Below are 20,726 nucleotides of genomic sequence, written 5' to 3' on the forward strand. Positions count from 1 at the left end.
GCAGTGGGGATCCAAGCCACCAGTCACATAGGTCTTGTACTACTTACAAGTAGGGGATACAGGCGTTAGAACCCCTACTCCTGAACATACATAGTGACCTTTTGTACTTGTATAAATAGGTATGGAATTTTCTTGTAGCATTCTGTGCTGTCTATAATTTCTGTTCTAAACCACTAGTGGCCCCTCCCCAGGAGTAAGTGGAAGGTAATTCCTCTAGTCACTCTTTGCTGAAGGTAAAGGTTGATAGCAGCATGTAGGAGGGTCATACTCGGGGCCGGCTCCAGACACCAGCTTTCTAAGCAGGTGCTGGGGCAGCAGTCTGTGTCCCACGGCGGCAATTCGGTGGTGACTGCTTGGGGCAGCAAAATTGGTAGAGCCGCCCCTGGTCATACTAAGGCTAGCTATGTAATAAAGGGGCAGAGAGACAACAGCACGGGGAAGTTAATTTGAGTACAGGACTAAGATGGCATACCATAAGCAGCTTAAATAAAGGCACTGTATTTGTTGAAAATCTATCATCATGGATGGAACGCACTTATACCTGTGCTAGGGTCAGTTAAACTCTCAGAATGGGGAGAGCTGCTGGACTTTTGTGTGGCAGAAACCCCTGCCCTCTCCTCCCCCCCCCAACAAAAGACAAAGTTAAGCAATCCTCTAAATAAAGTTGTACCCGTAATTATAAGGGGAACTGGTATGAATGTCTATATTATTATCCCACTTAGGAGCCCCAGTTGTGGACCAGAGCTTACAATCAAAGAAGTTAGGATTGCCTAAACCTTTCTATCCTAAGATCCTGTTCTCACTTAACATTGCTAACCTTTTGGGCTTGAATTTTCCATGTTGGGTTTCTGCTTGGACCGTCCTTTTTTTTGTTGTTTTTGGTGGGGGAAGTTACAGCTAACACAGTTTAGCTGTTTCCAAAACTGAGGTTTAGGAAAGAGTCTTAGTTTCTCAATAGAACAGTTTTAGCACCTCCATAGTTTGGAGTAAGGACTTGAAATTTTGCAGGTGGTGGGGATCAGAGAGGTGTCTTTTAGTGTCCTGGAGAAATTTCACCCCACCTTGATTGGGTTATAGTAGGCCTGTCAAGCAATTAATCGTGCTGTTAAACAGTAATAGAATACCATTTATTTAAATATTTTTGGATGTTTTCTACATTTTCAAATATATTGATTTCACTTACAACATAAATATAAAGTGAGCACTGTATACTTTATATGGTTTTTGATTACAAATATTTGCAGTGTAAAAAACAAATTGTATTAGGTGAACTGAAAAATACTAGTACTGTAGTGCAATCTCTTTATCATGAAAGTTGAACTTAATGTAGAATTGGGAACAACAGCATACAAAAACAACCAATGTAAAACTTGAGCCTACAAGTCCATTCAGTTCTACTTCTTGTTCAGCCAATTGCTAAGACAAACAAGTTTGTTTACATTTATGGGAAATAATGCTGCCCTCTTATTTACAATATCACCGGAAAGTGAGAACTGACGTTCGCATGGCACTTTTGTAGCCAGCATTGCAAGGTATTTACGTGCCAGTGATGCTAAACATTCGTATGCCCCTTCATGTTTCAGTCACAATTCCAGAGGACTTGCATCCATGCTGATAATGGGTTCTGCTCGATAGCAGTCCAAACTGATGCATGTTCATTTTCATCATCTGAGTCAGATGCTACCAGCAAAGGTTGATTTTCTTTTTTGGTGGTTCGGGTTCTATAGTTTCTGCATTGGAGGGTTGCTCTTTTAAGACTTCTGAAAGCATGCTCCACACCTCGTCCCCCTCGAATTTTCAAAGGCACTTCAGATTCTTAAACCTTGGTTTGAGTGCTGTAGCTATCTTTAGAAGTGTCACATTGGTACCTACTTTGCATTTAGTCAATCTGCAGTGAAAGTGTTCTTAAAATGAACATGTGCTGGGTCATCATCCGAGACTGCTATAACATGAAATGTACGGCAGAATGAGGGTAAAACAGAGCAGGGGACATACAGTTTTCCCCCCAGGAGTTCAGTCACAAATTTAACACTTTTTTTTTTTTTAACAAGCGTCATCAGCATGGAAGTATATCCTCTGGAATTGTGACTGAAGCACGAAGGGGCATATGAATGTTTAGCATCACTGACACGTAAATACCTTGTAATGCTGGCTACAAAAGTGCCATGTCAACGCCTCTTCTCGCTTTCCGGTGATACTGTAAATAAGAAGAGCGCAGCATTGTTTCCCATAAATGTAAACAAACTTGTCTTAGCGAGTGGCTGAACAAGTAGGACTGAGTGGACTTGTGGGCTCCAGTTTTGTGTTTTATTTTTGAATGCAGTTATTTTTGTTCCCAATTCTACATATTGCAGTTCAACTTTCATGATAAAGAGATTGCACTTCAGTACTTGTATTAGGTGAATTGAAAAATACTGTTTTTCAGTGCAAATATATAGAATACAATGTGTACATTGCTCACTTTATATTTGCGTTGTAATTGAAATCAATATATGTAGGAAAACATCCAAAATATCTAATACATTTCAATTGGTATTTCATTTAACAGTGCAATTACAACTGTGATAACTAGGGCTGTCAATTAATAAGCCTCTAAAAATCGCCAGTGGCCCATGCTTAGAGGCATGTTAGCAAAATTCCCTAAATATGCTGCTGTCTGTACTGAGTATGCTCTTGGCTAAGACTTGCCCTGAAACTGGTCCTCCCTGCAGCCAGATACCAGAACTGAGAGAAGAGGCTGTCACTGTGGCCATATAGAGGAAGAGCAAAGGGGGCAGGGGGAGTTAAGGTTGCTTATACCTTTCTTTACTTTTAAAAATAATTCCTAAAACTCTCTCTCCCTCTTCCCCCTGATTTTGTTTTCCCTCTGTATTTAAGCTGTTGAGACACAATGGTATTTATTTTCAAAGCAAATGTGTCCTCCATTCCAAAAAGATCTGTTTTATATTAGTGTTGTAAAATTAATTCCTATTGATTCTTGATCCTTCACCATCTGAATATGCTATATAAGGGGATTGTAAGACCCCTTATTTTAAGATCACAGTTGAGTAAGAACATTCAGGGGGTTTTCATCCCATATACTGATGATTAATGCTATACATATTTGAAAAACACTGGCTCCTTAGTTTAAATTTCTTTTTAAAAAGCTATTTGAAGTTATAGTACTATTCAGTAGGCTGTAGCAAGGTAGCTGCAAATTATAGACATTCTGGAACAGCTCTGCAGTTCTTTTGCTGAGTCAGTTTCACTTTCCCATCCATTTTCCTTGCTTAACATTGATACTGTGCAAGCAAATACTATTACAAGAAAAAAAGTTTACAAGTGTAAGGTATGTCTTTCAGTAACCTGACTGTGCATTAAGAAACATGACCCTTTAACATTTATTTTGAACTTTTTTAATGACACTTTTAATAAGTTTTACATATAAAAATGCAAAGTATGAAGCTGGCCACTACACACTAAAAAAATAAAGGCAGTAATTGCCTGAGTCTCTTTATATCACAGCTTACTGAAATTTCACGAAGTATATGTTCCTATATCAAAGGTCATAATGAATGTGCAACAATTATTTGATGGTTTTGGTTTCAGATTATGTATCTTTTGGTAGTCACATGCTATTTAAGCATCCCACCAACAGATGCCTCTTTAGAGCTAAAACAGAATTTTGTAGTAGTCATCTCGATAAGAGTACAGGATAAGCACAGGAATTCTGTAGAGGAAAAAGGACAGTGTTAGAGTTTACCGCCAAGAGAACAGAGTAATTCATTCTAAACCCTCCAAAAATAGTAATTTCTAGAGACAACGTCTTAGAGTATGGCCTCTGAATTCTCTTAAGAGATTAGAGATGGGAAAGATCTTATTGTACATCATTAGTAAATCCTGCTGTAAATGCAGGATTGTTCTAAATATTTTTTCTTGTGCTATGTCCACTTATTTTAAAAGGATCCAAGTAATGGTACTTCTATAATTTCCCTGAATACACATCACTGTCAAAGCTTTTCCTAAAATTTAGCCTAAATTTTTACTTCTAATTTCAACCCTTTCTTTATTATACCTCTTTTTGCTACCCTAAACAACAATTACCTCCATCCCTTAACATGTCCAGATGACTAAGACTTTGAATTCTAGAACAGAGAATTATTTAATTTTCTTCCACTTAGGCAGAATGGGGGAGAGATTTAACTTTGACCATACAAGGGACTGTCTTACATAGAACAATATGCACCATCATTGGGGACAGGTAGCATATAATTTATGGAATGTCAGCATTTCAAAGAATACTGCCTCATAGAAACTGCTGAATATTTGTGAAAGGGTTAGTGTGTGTGTTGAAAAAACACCTGAACTTAAAAGGGCTAGGTTAGGATTGATAAAACTTCTCATTCTACAGTAGCTTAAACACTATTAAATTGGCTTTCAGTAGCAGTTAAGTGGCAAAGAATCAAGTTAGGAGCACCTCTACACAACTTTAATATAGTTAAGATTCTGCCTCAAATTTAGTTTTTTCTTCTCAGATAAAGTGGAGGTTGAGCGCAGAACTTTTAACAGAAGATCCTCTGGAAGTCTCCTGCTAAAGGAGAGAGTGCAGTCACTGGGTTTTAGTATTCAAAGCTTTGTAAGCTGTTGAGGAATACTGGAATTGGTCTGCACTGTTAATGCATGATTGGTGTGTGTTTCATTGTTTTCTAAAGTGTTTGATATCTCCAGTAGTGAAAGGCACTATTATTAGAAAGTCAAATTCTAGTCCCATTGAATGGCTCACCAAAGTTAACTGAACACTGCTCTCATGGTGGAGGGGGAAGAGTGGCTCTCAACAAAATGCACAAAAAGTTATTTAACTTTGAAACATTCAATTCTTAAGAGAATGAAATGGTTAGCGAAAAGCTAAACTAGATTTTTTGAGTTCTGAATTATTTTTTTCATCTACAGATTTCTTTTCTGCATTTATGCTGAGGGTATTTTAAGATAGGTTTTACTATATATAAATGGAAAGAGTTTGTTTAAAAAGGTCCTTAGCCTGTTCAGCTACGCCAAATACCCACAGCTTCCACCAAAATCTGTGGGAGCCATGGATACTCAAGAGTTCTGAAGTCCAAGTCAGTCTGTCAGAAGGGAAATTCTGCACAACTGACATAAGAGAACAAAGATTCCCAGCTATCAGAACCCACATCTGTCTAAATCTGTTACTAGTTATGCTGCCAAAAGCCAAATGTGTAAATTACCCAGAGAGGAAAATGTGATGATTAAATGTGGGCTAACATCTCTCTCAAGAATTTGCATATCCCACAGCTCAGTTACATACTTATTTATAGTTGTATACATTGTGGTGTTCAGCTGAACGTTAGGTCACACCTTAAGACTATACAAATGGAGACAAGAGGACCAGTCGAGTGTGTTCACCTTAAGATAAACTGGAGCAATTTTAGGAAATATTTATATGGAGTAAGACACTTTTCAGGAGGGTGCCTTCTTTGCCTTTCTCTAGAGAATATGTACAGCAGCCTATTTACCACAGTTCAAATCTGTGGAACAGCTCAATTGTTCCAATTACCGTAGGTGCTGCAACAAATATATTTACCTCTTTTCTATTTTGATACTGTAAATTTCATCACAGACAGCTTGTAGGTATCTCTGCTTTGGCAATCGTGACATCAGTTGTTTTACAGTCGTGTAAAAGGCTTGCTCATCTCCATCATACTGTAAGGAAAAGGGACGAGGAATTTTCGTATATATTACATTTCATTAGGAAAGAAAAACCGTGTCACTGTGGGGAGGGTTCACTTTTCTGAAGGTCATGCAGACAGAATAGCAATACTCTATTTCTTAACCTACCAAAGAACTAGCTTCTTGAAACAAAATGCACAAAACTGCATGTACAACTGACTCTGTTATAAACAGAGATCTTTGTAAGGAGGCTGCTGGTGATCAGCTTCTCCCTCCTACAGTACGACAGCAGCAGCATGCTGGGAAGGCTGAAGTGGCCCACTTTTCCTCTGCAGAGTTATCACCATTGTAGAAACACTTGCATCCTCCTGTCCCACCCGTGTTCTTTCACATGTACATGCACCAGAGCATTCTTTGGTCCCCTCTGCCACAGGATGGGCTTTTTCCCTTCTGAACTGATATTAAAAAGCATATTTGATATGAACATAATTTTGAGGTTTCTTTGATTTCCAGTATTTTGGCTACTTAACGCAATTTTGTGGCTAATTTAACTTCCTATGAGCATCTTTATGTGAGCATTACTTGATTTTATGTATGTACTTTACACTCCTATTAACATTTATCAATTTCCTGACTCAAAAATAAGTTCCCCCAGTACCCTTCTTCAGGTGATATGCAAATTTACAAGAATCGTTGCAGTTCTCTAGTCTCCCGAGCAGGTTGCACTACAGAATAAACACCCAGACCAGAGCATCAATTTAGCATGAGGCTCATGTGCTAGATTCAGCACAGCCAAAGTGCATTTTGCTGAAGCCTTTTGCATGTTCTGCTAATCAATTCTAACGCTACCCCTGATTTATGATTTATTTCAATATAAGTAGGTACTGTTTGATGTGGTTTCATTTTCTAAGGCATCTACAGTATTTTGACAGATAGGCTCATTAAACATTTTAAAACACATTATTTCAATTACTGCCGCTCATGCATGTTTAAAAAACACCAAATTTTCAGAAGTTTATCTGATAACTAATTGCCAGAGGACTGCCACTGAGAGGTAGATATGAAAGACAAGTAGGGCTCCACCAGGGAGGTCCAGCTCCAACCCCCCAAGCTGGTGAGAGAGAGGGGGTACTGATGGGATTTCTCTCAGGATGCTATCCCTAGACTGTGTTTAGGATCAATGTCTTTCATATTAACTTCTGTGTAGTAGATGTCTGCCAAATTTTAAGCCACCCCTTTCTCTCCCACTACTTCAGAGTCTTCTGACTTGTAGGGGAAGTCCACAGTACCATAATATATCCTCAACTCAACTTCCCAACAGCATTGAGGAATGGGGATAAGGTTTTTGCTTATTGACTCAGTTCCTCATCTTATGCTGTTTGGGTCACCCTCCCTCTCTAAGAACTCCATCACACACCTTTGCTGCGGTGCACTCCCATGCTACAGCAGAACAAAACTCACATTAAACACAGAGTTCTGAGCAGTAACCATAAAACTAATCAGAATCATGTTAATTTCAATGGCTGCTGCCTGAGAAACCCAAAAGCAGCCACAGCTCAAGACAGCACTGCTCTGTTCACATTCACCAGGGTATCTTCATGAACAAAGGCTAAAAACCTTTTCTTTATTTAAAACGAAAGCTCAAATTCTGCAAAAATTGTTGACGAAGGACTCCACCAGCTCAAGAGGAAACGTTTCCTACTTGTGCATTTGGCAAATGGAGTTTTCAAGGCTTATTCTAAACCCTTTCTGTCTGTACAGAATTTTTTAGCCTTTCTTAAACTCTTTAAAAGAAAAACTGGGTGAGAATTTCACCATTGACCTCAGTAAGGACAATTTCACCTCATTAACTTTAAATCTTTGAAAACCTACTGTTAAATCCAGATTACATATACACAACTTACTCTAAATTGCTTACCTCTAGTGACAAGAAGTGTATTATAGTTTCTTTTGACAGATCTACCTGCAAAAATAGCAGGGCAAAGAGGTCAATGTCAAGGAATCAAATGTTATATAGTTTAACAAGTAAAAGTAACTTCTTTTTCCAGTTCTATTCCTGTCATCATTCTGGCCATGTGAAGATCTCTGTTCTCAAAAAAGGGGTCAACATTTAATCTCTAATTTATAAAGAAGTTTTGCAAACACATTTGGACTGCATCAGAATTTTAGGCATTTCCGAAGACAAGTTATGTTTGGCAGAGCTCATCTGTGTACATGGAAAGTCTTCCCTTAATTTCAAAAAAGGTAAACATGCTTATTTCTAAAGGGCACATAGGAAAGATACACTGTAGTTAACCTCTTCAGAAAGTGTTGACAGGGAACCCAAAAAGTAACATTTAAATGTGCTTTATAGTGATAAGCTGCAGCAACAAATTACTATTAAATCCACCACCATACAGGAGTTAGAGGTGCAAGTAGTTAAAATGTCAACATTTTACTATATGTAGCAGTCTCAATTCATACAGCAGGAAGCATTTCTCAATATACTAGCTAAACATTGTGTGGGTTTTATTTTACAATAAATTTCAAAATTTGGTTACAATTGCCAATTCTAAAATTTGAGATTATGGCTGGTGACAGCTACCTTGCTAGCAATTAACATTAAAGACTCGAATGACCAAGCATTTGCATTTCATTTAGGCGTCAGCAAACAGACTTACAGCTAAAATTTCAATCTCACTGGTTTTCTGTTGCAGATTAGTAATGAACGTCTGGAGTCTTGTTTGTACCTGCAAATTAAAATTAATAGTGGATAAAAGTTGTATACAAATTTCTCCTGTTTCACGGAAGTTGGGAACCTTTGTATTCTGTTTCAAGAAACATAACATTTAATTCTCGATAATTAACTTTGATATTCCAGACAGTCAATTGTTAACGAGGAATATGTGGGCATCTTATATTAATGTCAGGAGAATGAGCACAGGGCTCATGCCCATTTATGAAGTATTTTTGCCAGTTATGAGTATAGTGGTAGGAGAGATGATATTAGGACTGAGGTTAGGCAGAATTAACACATGATTATGAATTTCCCTAGACAGAGTCAAAGTTATGTGTTCATGGGCACTAGTGGAGGCCACCTTTCACAAAGATAAGAGAAGACACCACTTTAATCAGAGACTGGCAGTAGAATCACAGAAGGCAGTCCTGGAATACACTGTAGCTCCTCTGCAGTTCAGAGGAGATGGCTGCATTTTGGGCAATAGTATATTGAACTGCTGGTGCATTCAGTCCCATTACATTACACTACTGTCTCCTCTCTGGAGCAGCATGAGAATCCAGCAATCTATAAAAATTGTTGCATTCTTGCATAAAAAATGGGTTTTGCTGCTATGGAAAGAAAGTTAGATCCCATCATACAATCCAAATATTTTGGAAGCCAGTAAATCCTGAATTTTCTATCCTCTTTGGATTGGAGCCTATTCTTTTTTTTCTTATGTTTGGTACATTGTTAGCATCCAAGTGAGGAAAACTCCATCTCTCTTTCATACAGTGGTCTAACATTAAACCACTAAACATTCTGTTTTAGGCAAAGTGGGACACTGTTTGTATGCATCATGTTGGAAAACTTTTGCTTGCACCGCCGAGCTTGAGGACATAATGAAACGTTAGACTATAGCGGGCATACATTTGAGTCCACTGCATACACATTAAATACAAAATCTATGTTTAACTTGTAACTTTAACATTTTCTTAAGCACTCAAAAGTCAGGAAGTGCCAGAATTAGGGTTCCCCATAGAGTCTTCACTGAGATCTCCTGTACACACGCATTATGAGAGCCTTGCCCCAAATCATGTGGGAAGTCTGTGTTAGAGCCAAGAACTGGTCTCCCTGGGTCTCATTTCAATGCTTTACACCCATGGAAAAATCCATTTTCCCCTTCTTGTAACCCTTTGCCTCATTCACTGTCCATTCTGCAGACTAAACAAGGCACAGATCCTGCAGGACAAACCATCTGTGATCATGATATTACAGCTACATGCAGGCAGAAAAAAAAAATTCAAACCAAAACTGAAAGAAAAAAGAACGACGTATACCTGAGTTTCATAACGCCGTCTGACACTGGCAGGCAATTTTTCAGGAGCTATGACACTCACATTTGGCACTACAGAAGTTCCATGTGGTTCAAATAAACCTAAAATGCAAACAGTTTGAGAATGTATTCTTTCTTCACATAAACAAGCATGATATATCCTGTTTTAAACAAAATTAACCCCCACTAATCTTAATGAGTCAAGACTTATTTACTACTCTGATCTGTGCTATTGAAGCAATTGTGTAATTTTTGTGGCTGCAATTTAAAGGGACTCATCCTGCAAAATCTTCTGATTCTTAAACCAACAGAAAAAAACAGGATGGAACCTGGTTGAGTGTGTCCTTCATTAGCTTTCTGCACTGTCCGCATTATAGGTCACATCACTTTGCAGCAAGATAGCCACTTCCAGCTAAAGAATCAGAAATGTCTACTGTAAACAAAGTTTTAGTTTATTCAGTCAGTCCTCTGTGCCTTGTGAACATTTTGACGGGTGGGCCAAGCAAAATGGTTGCATGTTCCTTGTAAGTTTATTATAAAATGACTTCTGCATTTTATAGGAAAATGTAATTTAAACTTTTCAAATTTTAGACACAGCATTTGAGATTAGAAAAAAATCACTCTAGCCAGGTAAAAGTTGTACGGAAAGACATTTGTGGTTTGTTTATAGTGATTCTTGTAATGTGATTAAAATATATACTACTTTATTGCAAAGAATGTTTATTGTATACAAAAACAGTCAATTTTAGCCTAGAATTAGTGATTATATACCTGAAGTATTAGCAAATGATCCTTTTAGATTTTGTACTGAGAGATTATCTGAAGTTTCTCTAAAAGCAAGCAAACAAAAACAGTTATAAAAATAGACACATAATAATGTAAAAGCAGTGCAGTAATGGAAGCAACTGTTAGCAAACTTTCACATACAAAGGTATTCTGTATTCTTTTCACGCCAATTAGCTGAAAAAAATGTAATGGAGATTTTCAGCTTACAAATATTTCCAAATTAAATCCTGTATTTTTGATTAGTTAAGACATGCCAACATACAATTAAACTTGTTAATTAAAAAAAAAACCTGTCTTCAGCAATCATAAGTAAATAGCAAAACTTTCCTTGCTACTTTCACTAATTGTAAATGGGAAATATTTTAGACACCAGGTTTCTCAATCATATAATGTTGCTTCTGTGACATAACAGTCATATTAACTTCAATAAATGAATGTCAAACAGGGAAAATAGTTGGACTTCATGGCCTGATCAAGCAGGAGGAGATGAGTAGCAGGGGAAAGGCAGAGCTTTTCTTGCAAATCAAATTGTTAAAAAAACACCCACATAGCTGGACTTTTCTTCAAATGCGTCCTAGTATGGAAATTTCCTATTACAGAGCTACATTTTGCAAAGCTATTCAAGAATAATACTGAAGGCCAATCTTTTGATAATTGCATGTACATCCGTGATAGTATAAAAGTAAAGACCTGATTATTCAGTCTGCGTTTCTACTTTCACACGCTCATGTGCGTACTTGAATGATTCTAATAAATGCAAGGATTTTACTGTAAGCTTTTTGGGGCAGGGAACTCTTTTGTTCTGTGTTTGTATGGCACCGAGCACAATAAGGTCCTGGTCCACAAGAGGGGCTCATGGGTGTTACTGCGATACAATTAATAAGTAGTATCAAAGTTCAGGCAGGTATGCTCACATGTTGCAAGTTAGAACAATTTTGCTCACATAGAAGCCCAGCTGAAAATCTGGCCCTAAATCTGTAAAGGAGTAGGAAGAATACTTCAAAATGTTACTTTCAGTTGCCTTTGGCAAATCTCAAGACATAACAGAAGTCATACCATCAAATTATTTTCCTTCTTTTTCAAAAAGGAATTTGGCAAATCTCTCTCAATGGTAATTTTAATTAAAAATCAATTTAATAGAAACCTCAACTGAAGTCTTATTTTGAAAGACTATATTTAATTTGATTTATGAAATGACCTTTAATTTGACTACTCCTGTTCACTATTTATGCAGCTACCTGTTACTTCTTTCATCACAGACTTTAGTCTTCAGTTTCTGGGCCAGGTGTTCTATTAGATCAGACTCTACAATCCTTTTCTCCGTCTGCCGTTCCTTCTCGAAGGATTTCACCTACCAAATGGTAATTTAACATTTTAATGAGTTTAATGAGACTGCTAAATCTAAAAAATCTACATAAATATACTGTGGAAACAAAGAAAAGTAAGTTTGAATAGGCTCATCACCTATTACAGATGCAATTATCAGATGGAATAAGACAGACTATCAGTTCATCTGATCACTGGCCAATTAAACCCCCTGGCATGGCTGATTAGATTTCTACAATCAAATAACTAATAATTTTTTTTGCATTTTCACTGCTTAGGTTTGGCCACTTGCACTTGTTAATATAGTTTAATATAGTTAAAAAGTAATAGTAGAGAAGTGGGGCAGAGTATAAAACAACAATTTAGACAATCAAAATCTCAGTTAAACACAGTGTTTTCTCTCTCTCTGTTTTAAATTAAAGGATTAATTTGGAATGTGGTTGTCTTTCACTGAATTTGCAGAGAGGTAACTCTCCAGCATTTGAACCTACACATATTTGGTCAGTCTTTATTTTATTAATTATGAAAAGACTAATTAAACTAGAGAATCGCTATGCCATTTAATATATTGACATGCTCTTTGTATTTCTGCTCTAACGTAACAAAATACCATCACTAAGTTTTAAAAGATTAAATGCATTTTTTCATTGTATCTTTAATGCCTAGATACAGCACTCTGTGATCAAATAATTGTCAAGATCAACTTGTTCTTACAGTTAGTGTAAGAGGAAGATTGATAATTGAAGTAAGTGAAATGTACCTTGATGTTATACATTATAGCTATGTTATACAACCATGCCATATAGGGGCAAATGATTTTAACAGATCACTGTTTTTTTATGAAAATGAATAAAAAGTAGCAGCAAAGATAATGGCCCAGAATCAGTGACAGCTTTGGGCACCAAAACCCTCTGTTTATGCACAGAAGAGATACATTACAGACAGCGGCAATTCAAGCTTCCTCACAATAACGCCTTTGCACATCAACCCTGACCTGGAGAGACAAATAGAAACGGTGGGTCATAGATCTATGTCTATTCAAACATTGTCTGTTTTGCCAGCTGCCAATAAGGCTACAGTTTTCTTGGTATTTGTTTTGTAATGTAAACAACTGCCCAGTTGGAAGAAGCCAGAGACCACCAATTCATTTCACAATGTCACCAAATAGCCATTACATAGTGGTAACACTTGGTCACTACCTTTTAAAAAAAATACACAAATACATCTTAGATGAGACTCAATCTAAGATACCAGGTTTGTATTTAAGCTACCAGATTCTTTTTTCCCCCCAAATAAAAGAGGAGGGAGACTGGGCCTGGTAAAAAACTAGCAAGATGGGTCTGCTGTGCAGCTACTATCCATTCTTCAGAGTAATTTTGAACTACTTATTAACTCTGAAACTGTACTGAGCTGAAATGCCAACTATTACATTATAGAGCACTTTCCCCAGAAAATATTGTATTAGCTCTACAAAAACACATAGAAGACCAGATTATTCATCTGAAGTATTTACAAAAATTCTCCCCAACCCCACCTTTACCTTTACATGACTTCCTTCTTTCTCAGAGACAAGAGCCACATATGTGATCCCAGAACATTTGCAATACTCTTGCAGTTCTTCTTGGGACTAAAACAAGAAAAAGTAATAGTAGAGAAGCGGGGAGAGTATAAAACAACAATTTAGACAATCAAAATCTCAATTAAAAGTTGACTGGAAATACATATATAGTGTACTTATTGACCTTCTGAGTAATGAAAAACTTTGTACATCAGTCCAGGAAGAACAATCTCCTTGTGGATTTATTTTCATGTTTCAAAGCGTATAACTCACTAAAGTGTTTCACCAAGATTTAGAAGTAGAAGCTGGATATTTGTGTCCTTTGCATCTATTAGCAAGAATGGGCTATTCTTCTAGTGTTTGTAACTTTCATTACGAGCCCCACTCCTGGACGGAGATCTGCCTGAATGGATCCCTGTCCTTGTGTGGAGCTCCACTGACTTCAGCTGGGCTTTGCACAGGGTGTCCGTCTGTGCAGTTTTCAGTGAAGAATCAGGGCAAATGCTTGCTGTACTGACATAAAAGGTTGTCAGCATTAGTTGTCGAGGCAGAAAACTGTCCAAGGTTAAGTGCAATCAAGAGCTTGCAACTCGCCATCTCTGAATAGCCTCAAGGAGGCCAGCAAGGGCCAATGTACACACAGGAAAAAACAAGTGACTTGAAGGGTATTAAACACCAGTTATACATGCACTTCAATAGCATACAGCCAGATGCAGAGAAAAAGTAGGGAAACAGTGGACAATACTAAGGCAATAGAATACCATAATGTCAGCAGCTAAGTGACTCAGAACTCTATGCTGTGGGGCATTCTGAGTGTGCAGAAGCACAGTTCACTACATTTGAGAGAATGGGCAATTCCACGGCATTTCCTTTGACATTCACCATTTAGCATATATATATATAAATAAACTGAACCAGATTGGCAAACTGTCCAGAGGGCTGTAAGGTGGGTAAGTACTTTGCTTATTGTCCCATAATCTATCTGTGCTGGGTACCTACTGTTTGGTTTGGGCTCACTGGGAGGGAATGAGAAGTCAGTCCTTAAGTAGCATTTCCAGGAATCTTGCAGCACTGGATATTCTTAAAGACTAACGCTGTGGTGACACTTCCAGAAGGAATGTTTTAGGTCAGTAATCCAACCATAGTGCCTATAGTCCCTGGAGTAACAGCTTCGTTATGCCACTGTAGTGGCCACTAGAGTGCAGAATATGCTCCTGCCTCACAGCCATGTTAGCCCGTCGCTTCCCACTTCTAAATACATGAAAACGCCTCCTGCAAAAGCTGTTTTTCATTATGGCCACTACTGGCCCCATATTTAGAACCTTTCCATTTCCTCCTATGAATGACTCCCTCTGTTTTATTCATTTTTGGGGGGTAAAAGTATACTTTCTTTTTATATTTTTGATGTATGTTGGTAAAATACATTTTTGGGAAAGATTTATGTCAAATACTTGTCCAGGATCTCCATAATCTTAGGTGCTTTTCAATAAAGCTGTCATCCCATGGAAGCAGCATAACCCAGTGGATATGGCACTGGATTTGGAATCAGGAGACTTGGTTCTTCTCTCACAGTTGGCCCTGACTCAGGACATATCCAAAGCCCCATGAATTCAGTAAGAGTCTTTCCAATGGCTTCAGTGGGCTCTGTATAATGCCCTCAGTGAGTAACCATGGGCACGTCACCTAACCTGTCTGTGCTGTAAAATGAAGATTATGATGCTTATTCACATTGTAAAGAGCTACAGAGGAAAAATAGTATAAAAGCAAATGTAATCTTTATTGATTTAAGGATCGCTGAATGGCACCCAGCAGCTCAATATTATGATTCTATAAATGAATAACCTCTGAGGCTGCTTTATCAATACCAGCCTTTATGAAACGGACATATAACTAACAAATATGTAGAAAGACTCTTTACCTGGGACCAGTCATACATGATATCAGCAGGAATTCCCGCAGTCCAGAGTTTTTGAACGATATTGATGGCTCTCGTCATTGACATCTGCCCAACACTCACAACCAACAGATCACAAGAGCCCATAGTAACCTGGAAGAAAAGTAGAAGTGAGAGGGGCAGTGTGAGCAACCAGAGCCTCTTTTCAGGTGTAAAAATGTTGATATTACTGGAGAACAAATACATTATTGTGCAGCTTTTCAAGCAAATTAGGCAGAGATTAGAATGGTTCATTATTAAGCATTTGTTTTAAATTAAGCTCTTCAGCAATTCTTACCCTGTTACAGAAAAAGCACTTGCAAAACCTAAACCAGTGAGTTACCTGGCTTTACCTCCTCTCATTTAGCAGTGTTAATTTACCTCTTCACAAAGAAGGATTAAATATACATATTCTGCTGCTGAGTGAAATTGTTATATGATTTATGTAAGGAAGCCCATTTCATGACGAAAAGAAGGACTAGGGACAAAAATAAGATTTTTTTTTTTTTTTTTTTTTTAAGGGGGAGAACATGACTCAACATATGAGAAAACAGTTCCTTTCCCCTTTCACAGATATCATTGAATACATTTCAAAAAGGAAAACTTTATGCCATTAAACAAGCCATGAACTACATTTCAGTTTACCAATTTTAAAAAAATCTATATAGATAGAAGCAAAGGAAAATGCACCATACCGTGAGGTTTGTCTGTTTTAGTATGGAATTATTTTGAGACAAAGCTGAACCTCTTAATATTTCTTGACTATCTCAGGCAACATACAGATTACTGAAATGACAGAAATACGAATGAAACAGGAACTGAAACTCACAGAGTCCTCCACACTGGAAACTGCAGCAGTTATTTTATCTATAGCTATACTGACTCCAACAGCAGAAGGAAGAGGTCCTACTGTTTGCGGCCCTCTGAACTGTGGAATCTGAAAAGACAAGAAATAATGCTTTTAGTACGGTATCAAAAAAGTATATGCTTAAAAAAAAAAAGTGAATTACACACACCAGATGATCATATCTGCCTCCAGCTGCAAGAATTTCAGGCACAGTTCTTTGTCTGCGTTTGATGTATGCTATAAATTGAAAGATGACTCCATTATGCTGTTGCACTTTGTAAACGAGTCCTAAATTTATAGACACCTGTAAAACAAAAATGAGTATTATGTCCTCACTAAGTCTTACACCAGTTCTAGTTACACAATTGTAGAGTATTAAAATGTACACATTAGTATATCATGAAAACTTAACATGGTTTCTCTGCTTTTGAGGACATTTAATGCTGCAATTAAAATATTGATCCCTGAAGAGACAGAGTCAGCCAAAAAGCGAGTGAGGAAAGAATGTCTTAAATCTAAAGCATCTTAAGGGTTATGAACTACTGAAGATTTGTGTGTACGTCCCAAATAGCAAGCCTTTAGAGAAAATTAGATATTTCAATTGTTACCATTTGTATTTTAGAAACTTTTAAAATTTTCAAAATATAAAATTTTAAATTTTTCAAAGAATCCCCTAGTGCTCTCAGTCATATGTATGTCCAGAAAATTATTTTTCAGCTAAGAATGCAACTGAAATAGTCCAATTACACAGATACAAGTATTCTTCAGCCGAAGGTCTCTTATCAACACATGCCCTATTCTGAGAGTGAGGATCTAAAAACAGGAGCCACTAGTATTTACCACATACAGTACCACAATTTGATGGTGCTTTTTTCTGTTCTTCAAACTATCAATGGACTGGTCTTGAGGGAAAAGTTTATGAAGACAGAGCAGTTGTACAGAGCTATAAATCAATGAATTTATAATCCGACTGCTTTACAAACCTGAAGTTTTATACCAAGCTTCTTTAAGATACCCATGACTTCCTCCAGATCTTTCATGCCGTGCTTTACCAGCTGGGTGACACCAGTTTTTTGTTTTATCATTGCGTTTATCAACGGGCTTAAATCATTCAACTCTCCCTTCTGCTCAATAAATCTGTACAGTCGAGAAAGCTGAAAATATACACAGATACAATACCATACACATGCTTGAATAGAAGGGATATGAACAACAACATAGCATTTGGTTTGTTGTGCCTAAAGGTTTACCATTTATACTCGTTTTGCAATGCAGACTAATAATTCTGCTTAAGGATTGGAGGAGGGAGTGAACACATGAGCATTCCTAGTCAGAGCATCAAAAAGTTGGCTTGTGAGAGATCTATGTCAACCCATTCTCTATATTCATTCACCTAACTTTGCATAATACTATTTAGCATCTCACACATTTTTCTTTTGGAAATCTCATTCTACAATACTCCATTTACCCTTTGAACATCTGCATAATCTGAAACACAAATATTAAAAAAGGGGAGAAACCAAGAAAATAGTAACGCTGAAAGAGACTAGTTAGACCATTTCCAAAGAGGTACGACAGCAAAGAGATCAATGGCATTTCAGTTGCAAATGCAGTGGCATCATCTCTATAGAATGAATGGCATATTCTTAGCTGAGGTTTTAATGGATTTCATAGTAAATAAAGTACTATAGACTTATAACAATTTATAGGGAAATACAAATATAATGTGTCGTCTTGAACTACTTACGCTGTTTGATGACAGAGACAGATTACAAAATTTGGCTTCCACCTCTCTTTTTGTTAACTTTTCGGTCTAAAGTACAACAAAAAACACATTATATTGTAGCATATTTTTAGAAAATTCACTTGAGAAAAAAAGTTTACTGATTGTTTGAGATGAGAATTAATAATGCAGCTCCTTGGTTACTTTTTTTCCCCTTTGATGTACCCATCTTCAATCAATTGCTCTCTGAAATATCACTGTAAACAATGGCAAAATGTTTACTTGTCTCTCAGTGATTCCATATCTGGTTTGGTCATTTTACAGGTAAAAAGTCTATTTAAAACATAGCTTTTGCCTGAAAAAAATACAAACCTAATGCTAAACGGAAATATTACATGAAGTAAAAAAAACCTATGGAAGTTCTTTGTTGGGATTTAAACATTCCTCTGCAGTGTTCACAAATGAAGCTGACTAGTCCATTTTCTCTGATCAAACTGTGTGAAGTAAAAGCAAAATATAAAACAATAAAAATATATCTGAATACAATGTTTTCAGTTTTAACAATCTAGGATGTTTTTAGTCATATAAGTAAAGAATTCCCCCCCCCCCATTAATCTGTGTTTTAAGATAACAGTTCTCCTATAAGGAGATAGCAGAAAAAGCTTTAATACAAACTGATAATCTGGAATAATCCACCACTTTTAATATATGGTTTAAATACTCTCTGGTAAATTACCAAAGTATTATTACTCATATTTAAAGATGGATCTGTAATTAATGTGACACTTTACAGTTATTAAACTGATCTCTGCATGAGTCATTAATATCTTACCATTGCATCATACAGAATGATGTAGACTTGATTGAGTTTATCTTCTGGTATCCCACAGTGCAAGAGGATAGCTTTCAGTAAGGCAGTGTGGTTCAAGTAAATACTATAGTTTCTTTCCTAACAGAGGAAAAAATATCCTATGTTTTATTGGCATTCCAATATGTAAAATAGCTTTTCTTTTCTGTTTCTTATGACTAACTTTGAATGTCCCCATCATCTTAACTCCCGTCTGTGTACTACAGAACTGGCAGGATTTGTGCCATTTTGTGATACTTTTAATGTCAGGATTAAGAGACAAACTCTCAGTCACCTAAAAGAAGATAGCCATTATTTCAAACAGTGCTGTAACAATGTTCAATAGCATATACATTGCAAACAGATTGTTCATTGGAAGTGTACTTGAAAAAACTTTTTTCATTTACAGTTTATATTATACTGACCGAGTTTGCAAGTTTTATCAAAAGTCAAAACATGGAAATATTTCGTGTGTTGCAAGGTGAGAAGGTCTTTTTCTGGTCATTGTTGCCTGCATATTTCCTTATTTACACAATTCCCTCTCTAATGAAACAGCTTTTTATGGTTAAAAAATAAAAAAGACAATGAAAAATGTCTATTGGTCAAGGAGGTAAGATGAGGGAACAACCTGTAGTACTGGAAATTCTTGGATGATTTCAGAAATAGTGTAGATTGTTTCTGCAATAGGTAAAAAGCTGTTTCCACTGGAAGCGATGATGTCAAATGCACATTCTAGGAGTTCTTTGGGGTGACAGCGGTCTAACTTCCGAGGTCTGTATACACGCTCTATACAATATCTACAAAAAACACCAAAGAAGGAATCAATACAATACATTCAGTGCTGTCATTTATTCAGTCATTGTGTAGAAAGTTACATGTGCAACAGGTGAATATTAGTCCTATTTGGATGAGGCATAATTCCTCCCAGCCATTTTCTTACCTTTTCAAGTTTGATATATTATTTCTAGCTACAAATCTTGCAAAAGGAATCTGAAAACAAACAAAAAAAGTGGTTGAGACAAATATGCATAACTTCATTCTGACGTATGCTCCTCGGCTAATGCTTAATTATACATCATGCAGTTACATATTTATTCTCCCATCTGTAATAATGTCTCAGAAAATGTGTTTTTGTCACAGCTAAATGGTTCTAAGCATCTTTGGTGTATGTTTTAGGAAAACGGTGTTCACCCTTTTTGTGGGGGAGAACTGAGTTTCTCAGTTATGCTGATACAGGAGGTATGTATTGCAAAAGCGAGTATGCATCTTGTTGTACTAACCAAGATTGTTTGCATGCTGGTAATAAAACCCTATTTCCAGGAACACAGGAGGAGATGATCAGCTGCCATATTCAGTCAATGCTTCTGTAACCAATACATTTTAGGAAACCACTCATTCCAGCAAAGAGATCAAAACTGTGGAGGCCCTTAGAGTATGGATAGCATTTAGTCTGATTCTTCCTTTAATTACACCAATGGTATCACACTGGTCTAAAACAGGGGTAACAGAGGCAGAATTAGACATTATAACTAGCACTATTGAAGGATGACACTCAAAAAGTCTTTAGCCCTTATACTTTGAAAATTTAGGGCTGTTGATTAATCACAGTTAACTCACACGATTAACTCAAAAAAATTAATCGCAATTAAAAAAATTAATCACCATTAATCGCTCTGTTAAACAACAGAATACCAATTGAAATTTATTAAATATTTTTGATGTTTTTCTACATTTTTAAATATATTGATTCATATTACAACAGAATATGAAGTGTACAGTGCTCACTTTATACTATTTTTGATTACAAATATTTGCGCTGTAAAAATAATAAAAGAAATAGTATTTTTCAATTCACCTTATACAAGTACTGTGTAGTGCAATCTCTTTATCGTGAAAGTGTAAGTTACAAATGTAGATTTTTTTTAACATAACTGCACTCAAAAACAAAACAATATAAAACTTTAGGGCCTACAAGTCCACTCAGTCCTACTTCTTGTTCAGCCAATCGCTA

At 36.7% G+C, this 20,726-nt stretch overlaps 1 protein-coding gene across 4 annotated transcripts in view; it reads right to left on the bottom strand.

The window, feature by feature from the left end:
- Positions 1 to 3,379: 3,379 nt before the first annotated feature.
- The window catches only part of EIF2AK4 (eukaryotic translation initiation factor 2 alpha kinase 4), a 73,060-nt gene continuing 55,713 nt past the window's right edge, over positions 3,380 to 20,726 (bottom strand). For 3 of the 4 annotated variants that reach the window (XM_073348812.1, XM_073348810.1, XM_073348813.1), the window contains 16 exons: positions 19,656 to 19,705; positions 19,344 to 19,512; positions 18,701 to 18,817; positions 17,893 to 17,958; positions 17,129 to 17,299; positions 16,315 to 16,449; positions 16,128 to 16,235; positions 15,284 to 15,412; positions 13,348 to 13,434; positions 11,720 to 11,832; positions 10,467 to 10,525; positions 9,700 to 9,797; positions 8,325 to 8,393; positions 7,583 to 7,627; positions 5,579 to 5,697; positions 3,380 to 3,709 (listed from right to left, as the gene is read on the bottom strand). In XM_073348812.1, the coding sequence (XP_073204913.1) occupies positions 3,652 to 3,709; positions 5,579 to 5,697; positions 7,583 to 7,627; positions 8,325 to 8,393; positions 9,700 to 9,797; positions 10,467 to 10,525; positions 11,720 to 11,832; positions 13,348 to 13,434; positions 15,284 to 15,412; positions 16,128 to 16,235; positions 16,315 to 16,449; positions 17,129 to 17,299; positions 17,893 to 17,958; positions 18,701 to 18,817; positions 19,344 to 19,512; positions 19,656 to 19,705 (1,593 nt within the window). In that variant the 3' untranslated portion in view covers positions 3,380 to 3,651. Of the gene's footprint in view, positions 3,710 to 5,578; positions 5,698 to 7,582; positions 7,628 to 8,324; positions 8,394 to 9,699; positions 9,798 to 10,466; positions 10,526 to 11,719; positions 11,833 to 12,773; positions 12,802 to 13,347; positions 13,435 to 15,283; positions 15,413 to 16,127; positions 16,236 to 16,314; positions 16,450 to 17,128; positions 17,300 to 17,892; positions 17,959 to 18,700; positions 18,818 to 19,343; positions 19,513 to 19,655; positions 19,706 to 20,726 lie in introns of those variants that run through there. The other variant, XR_012159469.1, reaches the window with a different exon arrangement.

This window comes from Lepidochelys kempii, chromosome 6 (assembly GCF_965140265.1).
Source record: "Lepidochelys kempii isolate rLepKem1 chromosome 6, rLepKem1.hap2, whole genome shotgun sequence".
Taxonomy (NCBI): domain Eukaryota; kingdom Metazoa; phylum Chordata; order Testudines; family Cheloniidae; genus Lepidochelys; species Lepidochelys kempii.